Source organism: Podarcis pityusensis (assembly GCF_964106645.2).
Source record: "Podarcis pityusensis genome assembly, chromosome: 8".
NCBI classification, from domain to species: Eukaryota; Metazoa; Chordata; class Lepidosauria; order Squamata; family Lacertidae; genus Podarcis; species Podarcis pityusensis.
The window spans coordinates 5,895,019-5,909,949 of NC_138033.1; the positions used below are offsets into that span (position 1 = coordinate 5,895,019).

A 14,931-nucleotide genomic window follows, 5' to 3' on the forward strand; every position below is an offset into this window, starting at 1 on the left:
TGCCCCGCTGCAAATTCCAAGAGGGGGAGAAAAAATTGCAAATTAAAACCATTGCCAGCTGTAAGTAGGGATCTGGGGGTAGGGTGTTGCAGGGCTGGGCATGGCGGCGGGAGGGGGGCAAATAACTTTTATGTCTCGTAGGGTGGAAAAAAATAGACTTGCTCTACGACGGCTGGAAAGTTTCAAACCGCATAGCGCAAGTCGAAGACGAAAGGAAGGGAAATCCATCACGTTCCTCTTAGGCCAGTTGCTCCCCCCACTCCACCCCCAGTGATGCTTTTATAAACCAGTTTCTGCATTTCCCAACCTTGCTGGGGAGGGGCAGAGCACTTTTGATTTAGGAACCAGATTCTACAGTGATTTCTGTACTGGGCTGGAACTGGCGAGGGAGCAGAACACACGTCAAAGGGCACTTAGCCTTTTTCGTGAAAATGAGGACCAGTCGCTAGGGATCACAAGTGCTGTGAGAGCCCTTGTGTTCAGATTGCGGGGCTTCCCGTTGGGACATCTGGTTGCCCCCCATGTGAACAGGATGCTGGCCTAGCCAGACCTCAGGCCTACAAGGTTCTTCTGATGTTATTGTGCCATCTTCAGAATCCGATTCTCAAATACTCTGGCTGATAACCCACAGCTAGGAAGAGAATTTTGAATTATTAGTTTTGAATTATGGTGCTGGAGGAGACTCCTGAGAGTCCCATGGACTGCAAGAAGATCAAACCTCTACATTCTTAAGGAAATCAGCCCTGAGTGCTCACTGGAAGGACAGATCCTGAAGCTGAGGCTCCAATACTCTGGCCACCTCGTGAGAAGAGAAGACTCCCTGGAAAAGACCCTGATGTTGGGAAAGATGGAGGGCACAAGGAGAAGGGGACGACAGAGGACGAGATGGTTGGACAGTGTTCTCGAAGCTACCAGCATGAGTTTGACCAAACTGCGGGAGGCAGTGGAAGACAGGAGTGCCTGGCGTGCTCTGGCCCATGGGGTCACGAAGAGTCGGACACGACTAAACGACTAAACAACAACAACAGGAAGAGAAACACTGGTTTTATTTGGGGTTGTGTGGATCGATCTGAGCTTTCCATACAAAAGTGCAAGAATTCGGTTCTCAGTGTCCTTCCCCTTAAGCTTGTCTTCTTAAAATGTAATTTTCTTTACACTTGAAAAGAGATATTTATATAATTATTCAACACAGCAAATATTTAACCATTCGCTCTATATAAAAAAAACCCAACCATGCAGAAATATTACATTTCCCAATAATCGGGTTGCTGAGAAGCTGAAGAGGGTGGGGGAATCTGAATTGCTTTTCTTTCGATGGGCAAAGGGAGGGGGGTTTAGAAAGGGGTAATTCTTCTCTTCCACACCAGCCTTTCCCCCTCAAAAACAAACATACACCTTTCTCCTCCTAATGACAGAGCTGTCAATTGGCTGGGGTGTGAGAGCGAGAAGACACAGCCCTGATAGGCCAGCCCATAAGTCTCCCCACAGGGGCAAAGATGTTAGCTGTGAGAAATTTGATCATGAGAAGAAATCTTCTGACACTCCCCCCACCCCAAATCCTAAACCCAGACAAGGTTCCATCGAAATCAGTGGGACTTACATCTATATAAACATGCATGGGACGAGAATGCTCCATGGACGATGTTGTGTGTTGTATTTTAAGCACAAACTTTTTTTTAAAAGTGCAGTGTGTTTACAATAAAGTTATGCCCTATACGGGAGCTGGGATTGGCTGCAGATCTGCAGTGGCTTTGGCACCAGCCTGGAGGAACACTCTATCGCAGGAGACCAGGGCCCTGCGGGACTTGACATCTTTCCGCAGGGCCTGCAAGACAGAGCTGTTCCTCCTGGCCTTCGGTCCGGGCCCAGTTTGACCCACCCCTGCCCCCCCCCCCATCTATGGGACCCTGTAAGTTACCTCTTTGGCCGTTTTATTGGCTCATGTGGGACCAACATGGATAGCTGGCCCTAGTGAATATTTGAGGTTCCCGAACCCTATGGTTGTAATTCGTGGGCAATCGTTTAATTTTACCCTGATTCTAATTTTTAAGCTGTATTTTAATCAATTGTTCGATTGTGTTTTAATGTATTTGATATTTGACGTTAGGTCTTGGCCAGGGAGGGCAGGGTATAAATAAAAATTTATTTACTACTTACATTTGGTAAAAGGTAAAGGTAAAGGGACCCCTGACCATTAGGTCCAGTCGTGGCCGACTCTGGGGTTGCGGTTCTCATCTCGCTTTATTGGCTGAGGGAGCCGGTGTACAGCTTCCGGGTCATGTGGCCAGCATGACTAAGCCGCTTCTGAAGAACCAGAGCAGCGCACGGAAACGCCGTTTACCTTCCCACCAGAGTGGTACCTATTTATCTACTTGCATTTTGACATGCTTTCGAACTGCTAGGTTGGCAGGAGCAGGGACCGAGCAACGGGAGCTCACCCTGTCGTGGGGATTCGAACTGCCAACCTTCTGATCGGCAAGTCCTAGGCTCTGTGGTTTAACCCGCAGCGCCACCCGCGTCCCCTTACATTTGGTAGCAAACCCCAAATTTACATCTGTGTGGTGTGAGCAAAACAATTGTTCATTAATGAGTCACCACCAAGTTCAGTCCTGTGCCTTTTAAAGAAGTCCTAGTCCTAACGCACGTTGATGGGGGAATTTACTCAAGCCCCATGGAACTCTTCAAGACTTACTTCTGAGTAAATGTACTGAGGATGCTGTCATTGCCATTAGTCACAACTAAAGCTGAAGTCGTGGTTTAGGGCTGCAACCCAGTGGAACAGCATTTGCCTTCCATGCAGAAAGTTCCAGGTTTGATCTCAGGACGAATCTCCCGGTAAGGCTAGGAGGGATCTCTGCCTGAAACCCCAGACCCGGAGAGCAGCTGCCAATCCGTGAAGACAATACCAGGTGAGACAGGCCAGTGGTCTTACCCAATAGAAGGCAGCTTCCTAAGCCCTACACACTGGAACTGGGAAGTACGTTCCACTGAAATGAGCTGGACGTTGATTGCACTGCACATTTTGACGGATTGTGTCCATTGTATGGAAGTTAAGTGGCACTGGTTTGTCTGCAACTGAGTCTTATGAAGTCCCATTGAAACCAATGGACCAAACTTAGTTTCAACAAGTCTGCTGTGAGTGGGACTAGCATGAGATGCCACCCATGGAAGCAAATGGGATTTGCTTCCAAGTAAGGCAGAGACATCACCTTGCCAACAAAGGTCCGTATAGTTAAAGCTATGGTTTTCCCTGTAGTGATGTATGGAAGTGAGAACTGGACCATAAAGAAGGCTGATCGCCAAAGAATTGATGCCTTTGAATTATGGTGCTGGAGGAGATTCTTGAGAGTCCCATGGACTGCAAGAAGATCAAACTGATCCATTCTGAAGGAAATCAGCCCTGAGTGCTCACTGGAAGGACAGATCCTGAAGCTGAGGCTCCAATACTCTGGCCACCTCGTGAGAAGAGAAGACTCCCTGGAAAAGACCCTGATGTTGGGAAAGATGTAGGGCACAAGGAGAAGGAGATGACAGAGGACGAGATGGTTGGACAGTGTTCTCGAAGCTACCAGCATGAGTTTGACCAAACTGCGGGAGACAGTGGAAGACAGGAGTGCCTGGCGTGCTCTGGTCCATGGGGTCACGAAGAGTCGGGCACAACTAAACAACAACAACAACAAGGCAGGTGAGGTCCCTAGGGCACAGTCCAAAGCCGCGTGATGCCACAACCTTGCTGGAGCTTAAGCAGGCCAATGTCTGGTCAACACCTAGGTCACCTGAGAACTGTACAGACTTCCACCATGGGAGGAAAACACCCAACACGATCTCACAAATCGCCACCTTGCAGCTCCATCTTGTCCCCAGGTTCGGAAACAGACTGCACCTTCCCACCGTCATCTAGCTTCTTCCAGTTTTCTCTCTTGGGACACTCATTTGAGATTTGCCTCCTCCCTCCCAATCCCAAGTGATCAAAGCATGGGACAATACATCCAAGCTGGAGTCCTCCAGATGTTCTGGACTCCAGCTCCCATCACTGATAGGACTGGGAGTCTAAAACATCTGAAAGGCTCCAGCTTGGACAAGGCTGATCCACTCTTTTTACTCACAGAAGAACCTATGGAAGAGAGATTCCAGATGAGCAACGATTAAGTCTGTAGCTCACAATGAGGAGCAGAAAGAACACCTTTGCAACTGGAAGCTGGCATAAAAAAGTACCGTATTTGTTTCTCTATAAGACTCACTTTTTCCCTCCTAAAAAGTAAGGGGAAATGTGTGTGCGTCTTATGGAGCGAATGCAGGCTGCGCAACTATCCCAGAAGCCAGAACAGCAAGAGGGATTGCTGCTTTCACTGCGCAGCGATCCCTCTTGCTATTCTGGCTTCTGGGTTTCAGAATATTTTTTTTCTTGTTTTCCTCCTCCAAAAACTAGGTGTGTCTTATGGTCTGAAAATACGGTACTTGGAGAAGGCTTATCTAGCTACCCAACCCATCTAAGCGGCTCCTCGGGCCAGCAATGTTGATATGGGCTCTGAAGTTGCGTTCACAACCATCATGCCAGCTTCCCAAAAGAATCTGGCCACTGTGCAACAGGATACTGGACTAGATGAGCCATTGGCCTCATCCAGCAAGCTGATCTGATATTCTTATGTTCTTACAAGGACCCTGTTCGCAATCCAAATATATAGGCACCTCTGCAATATCACAGGGACCTGATATCACTGGGGTGTGCTCTGCCAATCACACAGGGAAGCATGTTCAGTGTTTCCTGCATGAGCTGAAGGCAGGGCGTTTGTGGTGGTGTGGGAAAAGCTAACCAAAGTGGCTTCTCCCACATGGCCACTGCGCATGGGAAACTGGGAAGCACACTGAAGCATCTACCTCAGCCTGTCTCTATGGGGTGGCCATGATGGTTGCACTGACAACCTGGAAAAGTGGTTTATGGTCACCCAAGCTGCTTGTGCGGGACGCGGGTGGCGCTGTGGGTTAAACAACAGAGCCTAGGACTTGCCGATCAGAATGTCGGCGGTTCGAATCCCCATGACGGGGTGAGCTCCCGTTGCTCGGTCCCAGCTCCTGCCAACCTAGCAGTTCGAAAGCACGTCAAAGTGCAAGGAGATAAATAGGTACCGCTGCGGTGGGAAGGTAAACGGCGTTTCCGTGCGCTGCTCTGGTTCACCAGAAGCGGTTTAGTCATGCTGGCCACGACCCGGAAGCTGTACGCCGGCTCCCTCGGCCAATAAAGCGAGATGAACGCCGCAACCCCAGAGTTGGCCATGACTGGACCTAATTGTCACGGGTCCCTTTACCTTTACTTTTAAGCTGCTTGTGGGACATAGCCTGATAACCCAAGAGGAAGCAACCAGCAAAAAGCCAGAGGTTAATGGAGCTTCCTTCTTCAGTGGCAGTGTATCCCAGAAAACACTGCTGGCAAACAGACAATTGGGGAAGACAATTAATTTCATGGCCTGCTTGCGGGTCTTAAAGGTTTTCAGACCTGGGTAACCACCTTAAGCCAAGCATACATTTGGGGACCCATTTCTCTATTATTATTATTATTAGCAGTGCTACTGTTGCAACCCATCTTAGATCAGGCCTTGACCAGTTCAGCAGTGAAAACATATATGAAATGGATGGAAATGAAATATAAAATAGATTTAGATTGGGATACGCAGGAAAATAGAGTAAATATAAAGAACTGCAGAAAGAGGGGGAGTCAAAATATGATATGTAAAGATGATTCTGTTTGAAATGTTTATTTGTCATAAATGTAAATAAATAAATAAATGACCAGGCCTTGACCAAATAGTGAGCCCTGAACAACCAGCCGAACGCCACTGAACTAGACCTGCCACTGTCGGAAACAGGACACTGGGCAAAGCGGACTTTTTGTCCGATTTAGTAGGATTTGTGTTCTATTGCCAAACTAGCTCTACTCTCAGGCAAAGTGCTCCATGAAGCACACCCCAAAATCAGGTTTTGAGTCAACTCGCTTCAAAAAATGTAACAAGGAAAAACCCCGAAAACGCCTACTAAACTTTTTAAAACTGTCATTTGGATTTTTCCTTCTTGGGTGCTCAAATAAATCCAAATTCATGAGGGTGTGGATCTGGGTGTGCCACATCCATGCCCACTCACAAAATCATGCATGCACCTACATACACACACACATTTTCACCTCTGCGATGGAAAAAACTGCAGCACAAAGCCCGATCTGGAGATCCCCACCTGTTCGCTGGGACCGATCCAGCGCAAAGCGCAACAAATGGCACTTTGTAAAACGCTGCATGCTCACACACCCCGCAGTGAAAAATAATTTTAATGCCTATATTAATAAATGCCTTTTTCAACTGGGGTGGTGGTCTGTAGGAACCCCTTGTGGGGATTCTACAAGGATCGTCATGTGGGATGAAACGAAAAGACCCTTTAACACCCAAGGTCCCCTTTTCCGGAGTGCCCAGCCTTGCGCCTCTGGGAAACTCACAACTTATAACGGGGCTGGCGACTCCGTCTTTGGATCCAGTTCACACGGGATCCATGAATTCGTCACACACACCCCGAAAAAGATTCCGCCTCCTTCCGCTCAAAAGCTCCTGCCGCAAATCCTCTCACACCTCGCAAACCTGCTCTGAGAAGTCCGCTGTTGGCCCCGTTTTACAGATGAGGCTGGAGTTTACTGAGGCTGGAGTTGCGCGGGGGCCGAGGGGAGAGAAGAGAGTGACTGGACTGTTCTCCCCAGCCGCCTCCCCGCCTCGCCACTCCTTGATGCCCCAAATCTGAGTCAGCTGCCTCTTCTCAAACCGGGGAGGGGCCACCTCTGCAAGGCACACCGGGGAGGGTCTGATCCTTGGCTGATTCACACGGAAGCGCTCTTGTTTTCAATCACTCTATTTTTTTTCAATCCTCTCCACCACCCTTTCAGCTGACCTGCGCACTTTGGAGTCCCTTTCTGCTGGGATCTCAACCACAGGATGATAATAGCAGCAATGATGATGATGATGATGTGGAGGAGAAGGAGAGGCTGAGGCTCAGTGGCAAAGCACCCGCTTTTCACGCACCCCGGCATCTCCTCTTGGGGTGCGGGTTCGAATCCTCCCCTGCCCGAAACCCTGAGAATCACTGCCGCTGCCAGCCCGAGCGGGCAAGACAGCGCCAAACGGGGCCTGACTCAGGATAAAGCAGCTCCCGGTGTCCCTGTGCCCTTCTATCCCGCCTCCCCGGCGTCCTCCGCTTTTGCCAACCTGCCGCCCTCCGGGCTTTCCACAGCTAGCCGTGGCTCAGTAGACGCGCATCTGTTGCGCATCGAAGAAGGTTCCTGGTTCGGTTCTCCATGGCATCGCCAGGTAGGGCTGCGGGGAAACCCCGTCTGAAACCCCGGAGAGCCGGGTTTCCGAGCTAGCTGGACCCAGTGGACTTGGAATAAGGTATCTTCCTCGTGTTCTGTCATCTGCTGTTACGAGGTCTTAGCGAAAGCCTGAGATTTCAAGAGCGTAAACCTCCGTCGCTTGCCCGCTTCTTATTTCTTGCGGTCGTCGGAGGGTTCGCCCCTATCCCTCTGAGTCTAGCAGGAAACAAAATGCTTTTCAGAAGCGGGGGGGAATCTATACTGTAGGATTGGTGGAAACTAAAAAAAGAGGCCCGGAAATCCCGAAAGCATTTCATCTTTTGTGGAAATCCTGAGACGCGCAGCCCAAAAGAGGAACGGACCTTTTGGAAAGGAGGAGACACCCACCTGAGGTTGGGAATCGTAAACGCACAGCAGGAAGGAAAATCTAGCTAGCCAGCAACAGGAGACGCGAATCCTGTCATTCTTTGGCATGAAGAAACATGCGGAATGGAGGGCGCGAGAGAGAAAGATATACAGTACAACCCATCCTTTTCGCCCCACGCGAGGATAAAGTGAAGTCTTGGAAACCGCAGACGCCCAAATAAATCTCGAGGCGCGCAGATGTTCTAGAAATCCCACGCACCTTGAGCGGATTTCTAAACAAGAAGAGCCTGCGGAACCCAGGCAGAAAATGCCCCCTGTAAATCAAAGTCTGTCTGGTTGGAGTCACCAAACAAACCGATTACGACCTAGAGGGAGAGGACAGTTAATTCAGGCAGCGGTCCTCGGCAGACTTACTCGGGAGCACATAGGAAAAATACTAACGAATAAACACCCAGAGGATCCGGCTGCAAAAAAAGGATAAAGTGTGCGCGAGACTGGGGGGTGGGGTGGGGTGGGAGACCCCACTATTTACGCTCCCTGGGAAAAGCAAGACGGGGAGACCCGCAGGGAAGCCACGTCCCACCGAATCGATCAATTAAGCAAACACGGTAATAACCCTCTTTCATGGGGGAAGGGGGAGAAGCCTGCGGACAGATCTACCGGAAGGGAACATCTTCGATCCGCTAAGAGTTTGTGTGTGGGAGCGAGATCCAGCTGAATTTAGAGAAATATCCCGGTTGGAATATATCAGATTTGCGGTCGGATCGTCTGCACGTCTAACTGGGAAGCAGCCCCTGTGGCTTCAGAGAGGCTTCCTTCCAAGTGAGCGCAGCACGATTCCTCGGGAGTAAGTCCTCCGTGCAAGCAGGAGCAGGCTCCGCCGGGTTCACCCCGATGTAAGCGAGCAAGCGGCGGGGTTGCAGCCTCTGCAAAATAAGTTTTGAGTCTTCCTGCGGCCCGTTTCCTTGGGTGGAAAGCCCCCTAGAGCACAGAGGCATTTACTCCCGAGGAGGCAGGCTTCGGATCGAGGCGCTCATGTTTCCACCCTTCTCCTCCCTTTCTCCAGTATCCAAAGAGGGTTTGGGGAAGAGGAGGGGGGCCGATTCCCCGATGCCAAAGAGTTGCGCGCAAAAGTTTTCAAGGCGAATTGGGCTCATCATCCGAACCCCTGCCAACCCATCCCACCTCCCTCCCACCGTCCTTTCTCGAGGGACTGAGCGGGATCCGGACTCACCCATAAATCTCATCCTTCTCTCTCTTCAAGGCGTCGTTGGTGCCCAGCCCCGGGGGCAAGCCGGGCCGGTGGTTCACTCCGGCGGATCCGTAAGGGCCCCCCTGGTTCAGAGCGTGGTGTTGCAGACCCCGGCCCGTGTGTGGGTCTCCAAAGCCCGGCAGAGAGACCCCGTCCATTCCGGCGTAATGTACCAAGTCATCGTACTGGAGGTAAAGAAGACCCAGGTGCGAAAACGGGGCAAGGTGTGGGGCAAAGAGAGAGAGAGAGAGAGTTTAGACATCCGATCTAGGCGCATTTAGCAAATTTCATATCACCAAAGGGCGAATAAATTGCACAGCCAAACACCAGGAAAACCCATATCTAAGCACGCCTAAAAAGTCACATTCGTGTGTGTGATACAAAGAAAGATGCCTTTTAAATGACCGACTTTTAAAAAGCAATTTTTTGGAAGGTTTTCATCTCAGAGAGGAACTTGGGGCGAAGTATTGAGGGGGGGAGCACAAATATACACAAGCCTTGGTTATTATCTAAAATCTCCCCGCATTTTGATCTTTTCCCACCGACGTCACGACTTCCCCGAGTTTTCCACTTGGGTCGAACATTTGCTAGTTTTGTTTGCCGTTCTTCTGCACCCCCTCAAAATAAATTAAAATTAAAATTGAGTTTAGCAGCAGCGTCCATACACCAACGGCCAGCTTTGCCCTTAATCCTCCGCTCAGGAGACCCCCGGCCATTTCTTCCCAGCCGCCCCTCACAACAGCCCCCAAACTTTCGCCATCTCTCGCCACAAATGGGTCCTCTTTTGTGCCTTCGGCCACTTAAGTCAATTTCACGCCAGCGCTCGTCAATTTCACGAAGCCGGCCTTGTTAATTCCAGCCTCCGTCTCCAAGGCCTGCGCGCAGCGTCGCGCTCCCAAGTACTGGGCGCCGTAGTCTCTCCCCCTCCCCAGCCCCCTACAAAACACAGCAGCTAGAAGAAGACCCCCACCAGTTCTCCTCCTCCCTAAAAAAAAGTTACTTGCAAATCAGGTGGGAAAGCTGCTAATTTCGCTTGCAGTTTGATGCACCCTCAAACTGCAAAACACCTTCCACACATACAAGAAAAAATAATCTAGCTTCCTTAAACCCCAAATTTGTTTTTGCTAGTGGACCGGAGGCTGCATCGCTTCTCTGCAAACTTTAAAAGAAGTGAGAAAGCCTTTCTCCTAACAGGGGAGGCACTGAACTTTGGACAGATCAAACTCACGCACGCACACAGTCATACTCCTGTCCTGGGACTGGACTGTCCAAGAAGGAATTTTTAATTTTATCATCATCATCATTTTAACACTGGGAATCTGCCTCGTTTTCATGCTTCCCGCAAGCGGGCTTTTAAATAAGCTTGGATTTAATTCCTGAATGAACTGTCCCGTTACTCGCAGGTCATCTTCATCCTTTTCCCGACTGGCTGTTCCCCTTAAGAAGAAATCAACACCTACATATTTTTGCCCCAATCTCTCTCTCGCTCGCTTTTATTTTTCCTCCTTAAAGGGAGTACAGTCAACCTCTTTATAACTCCTTAAACCCCGCCAGGCACTTTTCGAAACTTCAGTCTTCTTTTTAAATAGAACAAAAACATTCTCTTCTTCTCCCATCTCCCGCCCCCCTTTCGTGGGGAAAGGGGGCAAAAAAAGAGAAAGTGTGAAATTTTTTCACCCTGCCAACTATTCTTATTTAAATCATGCCGTATCTCATGCTCTTATGGGCCGCTTGACGTTATTTCTCTCTCTCTCGTTTCGCAAAACCTCGCTTGAAACTCCACAGACTCCTCTCTTTCAACGGGTGCAAAATACACAATTTCAAATAAATAAATGAACGGATGCCTTTTAAATGCCCCACATATGCTCTGTGCGTGGGACCTTTGAATGATGAACAACAACAGCAACAGTAATTTAAATTGTTCAGGTGTAGGTGATGGTAACAAATGCTGGTTGCAAAACTGTTGAGCACACTCATATTCTGAATTATCTTATCAGAGTTTCTCTAGGTGTAAGTATGTGAAGGGTTTCCAACACACTCACACCCTTCCGCTTTTGCCTAGAGAAACAGTTGATTTCTAAAGTTTGAAAACTTAGTCAGAATGGACAGGATTTTTTAATAAAGCGGCAGAGATTCTCCTTGAATTAAAAAATGTTGGTGGAAGCTGCATTGGCTTGCTATAGAGAAGTTGGGTGGGTGGGGGGGAAAATCGAGAGACTTTTTTGCAGAAGGAAGTAGCTGATTCTGTCTCTGCTGCAAGGAATTGTAGTTCCTCCAGCCCCAAACGCAATGGATGAATTTCAAAATAGTGGGGAGGGGGTGGGTACTGAAGCGTTCACCCACACAAAATAAATGGTGGCGGTTTGGGAATTAGAGTCCCATGAAAAGTTTCCTGAATTTCTTACAACCGGCCACATTGAAGACACATTAACCTCAGCCTTTCAGACCGGCCAGATCTTTTCTGCCGCTCCACGGAGGGGGGTCAGAGGAGAAAAAAGGAGTCGAAAAACTTCAGAAAGGCATCGCAAAATGCCACAAAGCAGCCCCATTGAGGCTTTCAAATGAGCAACGTGGAATCAAAGCAAAAAGGCTAGACTGAGAAAGTCAAGAAATAGTTTGCTCTGCCTGAGAGAGGTTTTGTCCCCGGCTGCTTTTTCGGTTTTGTTCTTAAGTATACCCAATGCATCTATTTTGCTCAAATTTGCTATAGGGACGCTTCAAAACACCGGTCAATATTTAGTTTATTTAGTTGTTTTTTAAGCCATATCTCTTAAACCACAAAGTTAACCCGAGAATGAGGCGTGCCTCTATTTATACCGACTAGGGGTGACAGCTAATATACTCGAAATGAAAATGTTTTTAAATATATATATTTCCAAAGTGGCATTCCTCTCTCTTTTCTTTTTCCCCCATCCAAAAATTCGCATTTGACACTTGCCAATCAAACCCCGGGGTGGGCGGAGGGAGGGAAGAGATAAATATTTACAAATAAGAAGTTGAGATGGGAAGTGTTGAAGGAGGGAGGGATGGAGGCTGTTTTAAAGGCAGCAGACAGGTTCAAACCCTGTCTGACTTTATCGCTGTGAGTTCTAGAGTTACTAACTTCACAAGCCACAAAGTTATTTTTTTCTTTTCCGAAAAAGCAGGCAATAAGAAAACTATAGATCTATAAAAAAAACACAAACACACAAACACGCAGACCTATCATTCCCTTTTATTTTACTTGTTGAGTTTTTGTCGTGTGCTTCTAAGAGTCTAGGCCAGAAGATAAGACATCTTTCAGAACAGATTTCGCAAACAACACCGAGTTCTATCCCAAAAACACATTATTATCACCGTCCTCCTCCTCGCCATCACTTACCCTTTGTGCCATCAGACGCTGGGAAGTTTGTTCTCTCGGGCTTTCTTTCCTTCTTGCTTCTCCCCCTTGGGGGGAGGCGGCTCTGGGGGGGCCAGAGAAACTTCAGTCCTTTCCAAAGAGGAGATCTTTCATTTTGGCCCCCTCTCTGACCCCATCGCTCCAAGAAGACCAACCAAGTGAGAGATGGAAACTGTTTCAAATAGTTTGGCTTTTCTTGCCTTTGGGTAGGGGTTTTTGTTTTGGTGGGTTTAGGAAACAACCTATTTTCCTTTCAGGGACGGCCGGTTTCTCTGTGGATCGCTCAGCAGCAAGAATAATTTTTAAAAAAAAAAATAGCCCCCCCCAAAAAAAAAGAGAGAGGGGAAAAAAATCTAACCTTTTACACTCACACGCGTACAGATATAGAAAACAAACCTAAGCCAGCTTGCTAGTGAGGTTGCCGGGATGACAGATCTGCGTGGATGTGTTTGCATGTGTGTGTGTGTGTGGGGGGAAGGCTAGAGTTCCTTATTTCCTTCCTTACGGGTATCTTCTTCCTCCCAAGTAGACCCTTTCTTCTGCCTTTTGGCTGTCGTAGCTGCCCATCAAGTGCTGCGAGGTGTCAGACTTCAAGTGACTGATGGTCCTCGTAGGGGAAAAAAAATATCAACAACCCGGTGGTAGTTTGAAATTGGAAGGGGGGGAGGAGAGAGAGAGAGAAAAAGAGAGAGAGAGAAGGGGTGTGTGTGATGATCAAACACCACCACCCCCTTTTCCAAAACACTCCTTTCTCTCTCTCCCCCCTTTCTTTTCTTTTCTTCCCCCCTTCTCCTTCTCCTCTCCTTTTAAAAGATGGACATCGACTCTCTCTTCTTCTTCTTCTTCTTCTTCTCTCTCTCTCCCCCCCCCGGCTCCTTTCTCCTCCCTCTCCCCTTTTAAATGGTTGTGGCTTCAATCCTATCAAAGCAAGGAGCCAGGAATGAAAAGGAAAACCGGGTGGGGGGGGAGGATGGAGAGAGAGAGAGAGAAGAAGAAGAAGAGGAGGAGGAGAGTAGGTGTAAGAAGGGAGGTGTGGGGGGGCTCAGAGGTTCCAAAAAGCCCCCCCACCCAGCATCTCCACCAAGGAGGATTCAGCTCCCACAACACACCCCAGCCCCCTCTGCTCAGCAAACAGAGGAGCTGGGGCGGGGAATTGGGGGGGGGGGGACGCACACAGAGAGAATATGGGCTTGTCGGTTTCCCCTCCTCTTAAAGCAGCAGTGGATCTGGCGAGGAGGGAAACCAGAGGATGAAACTGACGAGGCTCCCTCTCTCTCTCTCTTCTAGCTGGGAGTTTGGATTCTAAAAAAACCCCACGATGGCTATTTTTATATATCTATCTATCTATAGATATATCTCTTTTAAAAAATAATCAATCAAATCGGTTGCCTGCGGTTTCCTTTCGTTGCCTGTCTCTGCTCCTTTGGAAGCTGTTTTGCTTTCTGTATATGTGGAAAGAAGAAGAAGAGGAGGAGGGGAGAGAGAGAGAGAGAGAAAGAAAGAAAGATGCTCTCTCTTGTGCGCTCTGGTTTTCTCTCCCCCCCCCCTCTCTCTCAGCTTCACAGCCCTGAGCTATGAACACATCCGGAAGTAGAAGGGTTTTTTCTTTAACTCGTTCTCTGCCTGCCTCCTCCTCCTCCTCCGATGGGAAAGAGCGGAGGTTATCAGCTGAGCGAGGGGTCCTTCTGGCGGACGAGACAGGCGGCAGGGAGACTCTCCCTCTTCGCCCTAGCAGCGTCAGGAGCCGGCTTGCCTCCTTCCCCTGGGCTGGCCCCAGTTGCTCCCCGAGATCTCCCTCTCTTGGACTTTAGGGGCAGCCGCTCCCCAGAGTTTTTTTTAGCCCCGGCACCTATTTCTGAGGTTGCCGCTAAAATAAAATAAAATAAAACCCAGCCCTGGTAGGTCAGGGTTGTCACCTTGTTGTGGGGTGCTTCCCCCCCCCCCAAAAAAAAACTGGCATTCGGGATTTTAGCAGGTAAAGGCTTTCTCTAGCAAGGAGATGCGCGGATCTTGTTATGCTCTGCAGTGCCACTCGAAATACCTGGCAACCCGAGCCCTAGACAAGTGAGCAGGTCTTGCCGGGTCAACGCTGAGCCACAGCCAACAGAACCAGGCAGGTGCCTGTCAGGGGAGTCACAGAAGTTAAACTACTTTCTCTTGGGAGTGTAGACACACCCAAGACACCAAGGAGCAACCAGGAGGGGGAGAGATCTGGATTAACACCCAGCAGGGAGAGAGGTCTAGCTCCTGATCCTAACAGCAGGACCCAAGTCCTGTCGGCCTGGTGATGTTGTTCCCTAAAACCATGGACTATGTACTTCCCCCAGCTTAACTGTGGTTAGTTAATTAGTATGGCGTGATCATTGTGCATGTCCCTTTGCAGATGGGCCAGGGTATAGATTATTATTATTATTATTGAAGCCAAATCACCAACAGCGTCATCTAGGGGAGTAACTGTCACAGCAAGTACAACCGTTTTGTATTTTTATGTGGTGAGCCACCCAGTAATCTCTGGATGAAGGGTGGGTATACAAATTTAAATCATCATCACCATCATCATCATCAAGTTAACAATTTTATTGTAGGAAGAGT

At 48.8% G+C, this 14,931-nt stretch overlaps 1 protein-coding gene across 1 annotated transcript in view; it reads right to left on the reverse strand.

Annotated features, from left to right (window-relative positions):
• The window catches only part of MEIS3 (Meis homeobox 3), a 75,871-nt gene extending 62,000 nt beyond the window's left edge, over positions 1 to 13,871 (reverse strand). Inside the window, exons 1-2 of the mRNA XM_081019082.1 lie at positions 12,322 to 13,871; positions 8,943 to 9,145 (exon numbers count right to left, since the gene is read on the reverse strand). Coding sequence (XP_080875208.1) covers positions 8,943 to 9,145; positions 12,322 to 12,333 — 215 coding nt within the window. The 5' untranslated portion in view covers positions 12,334 to 13,871. The remainder of the gene's footprint in view (positions 1 to 8,942; positions 9,146 to 12,321) is intronic.
• Between the last annotated feature and the right edge of the window lie 1,060 nt (positions 13,872 to 14,931).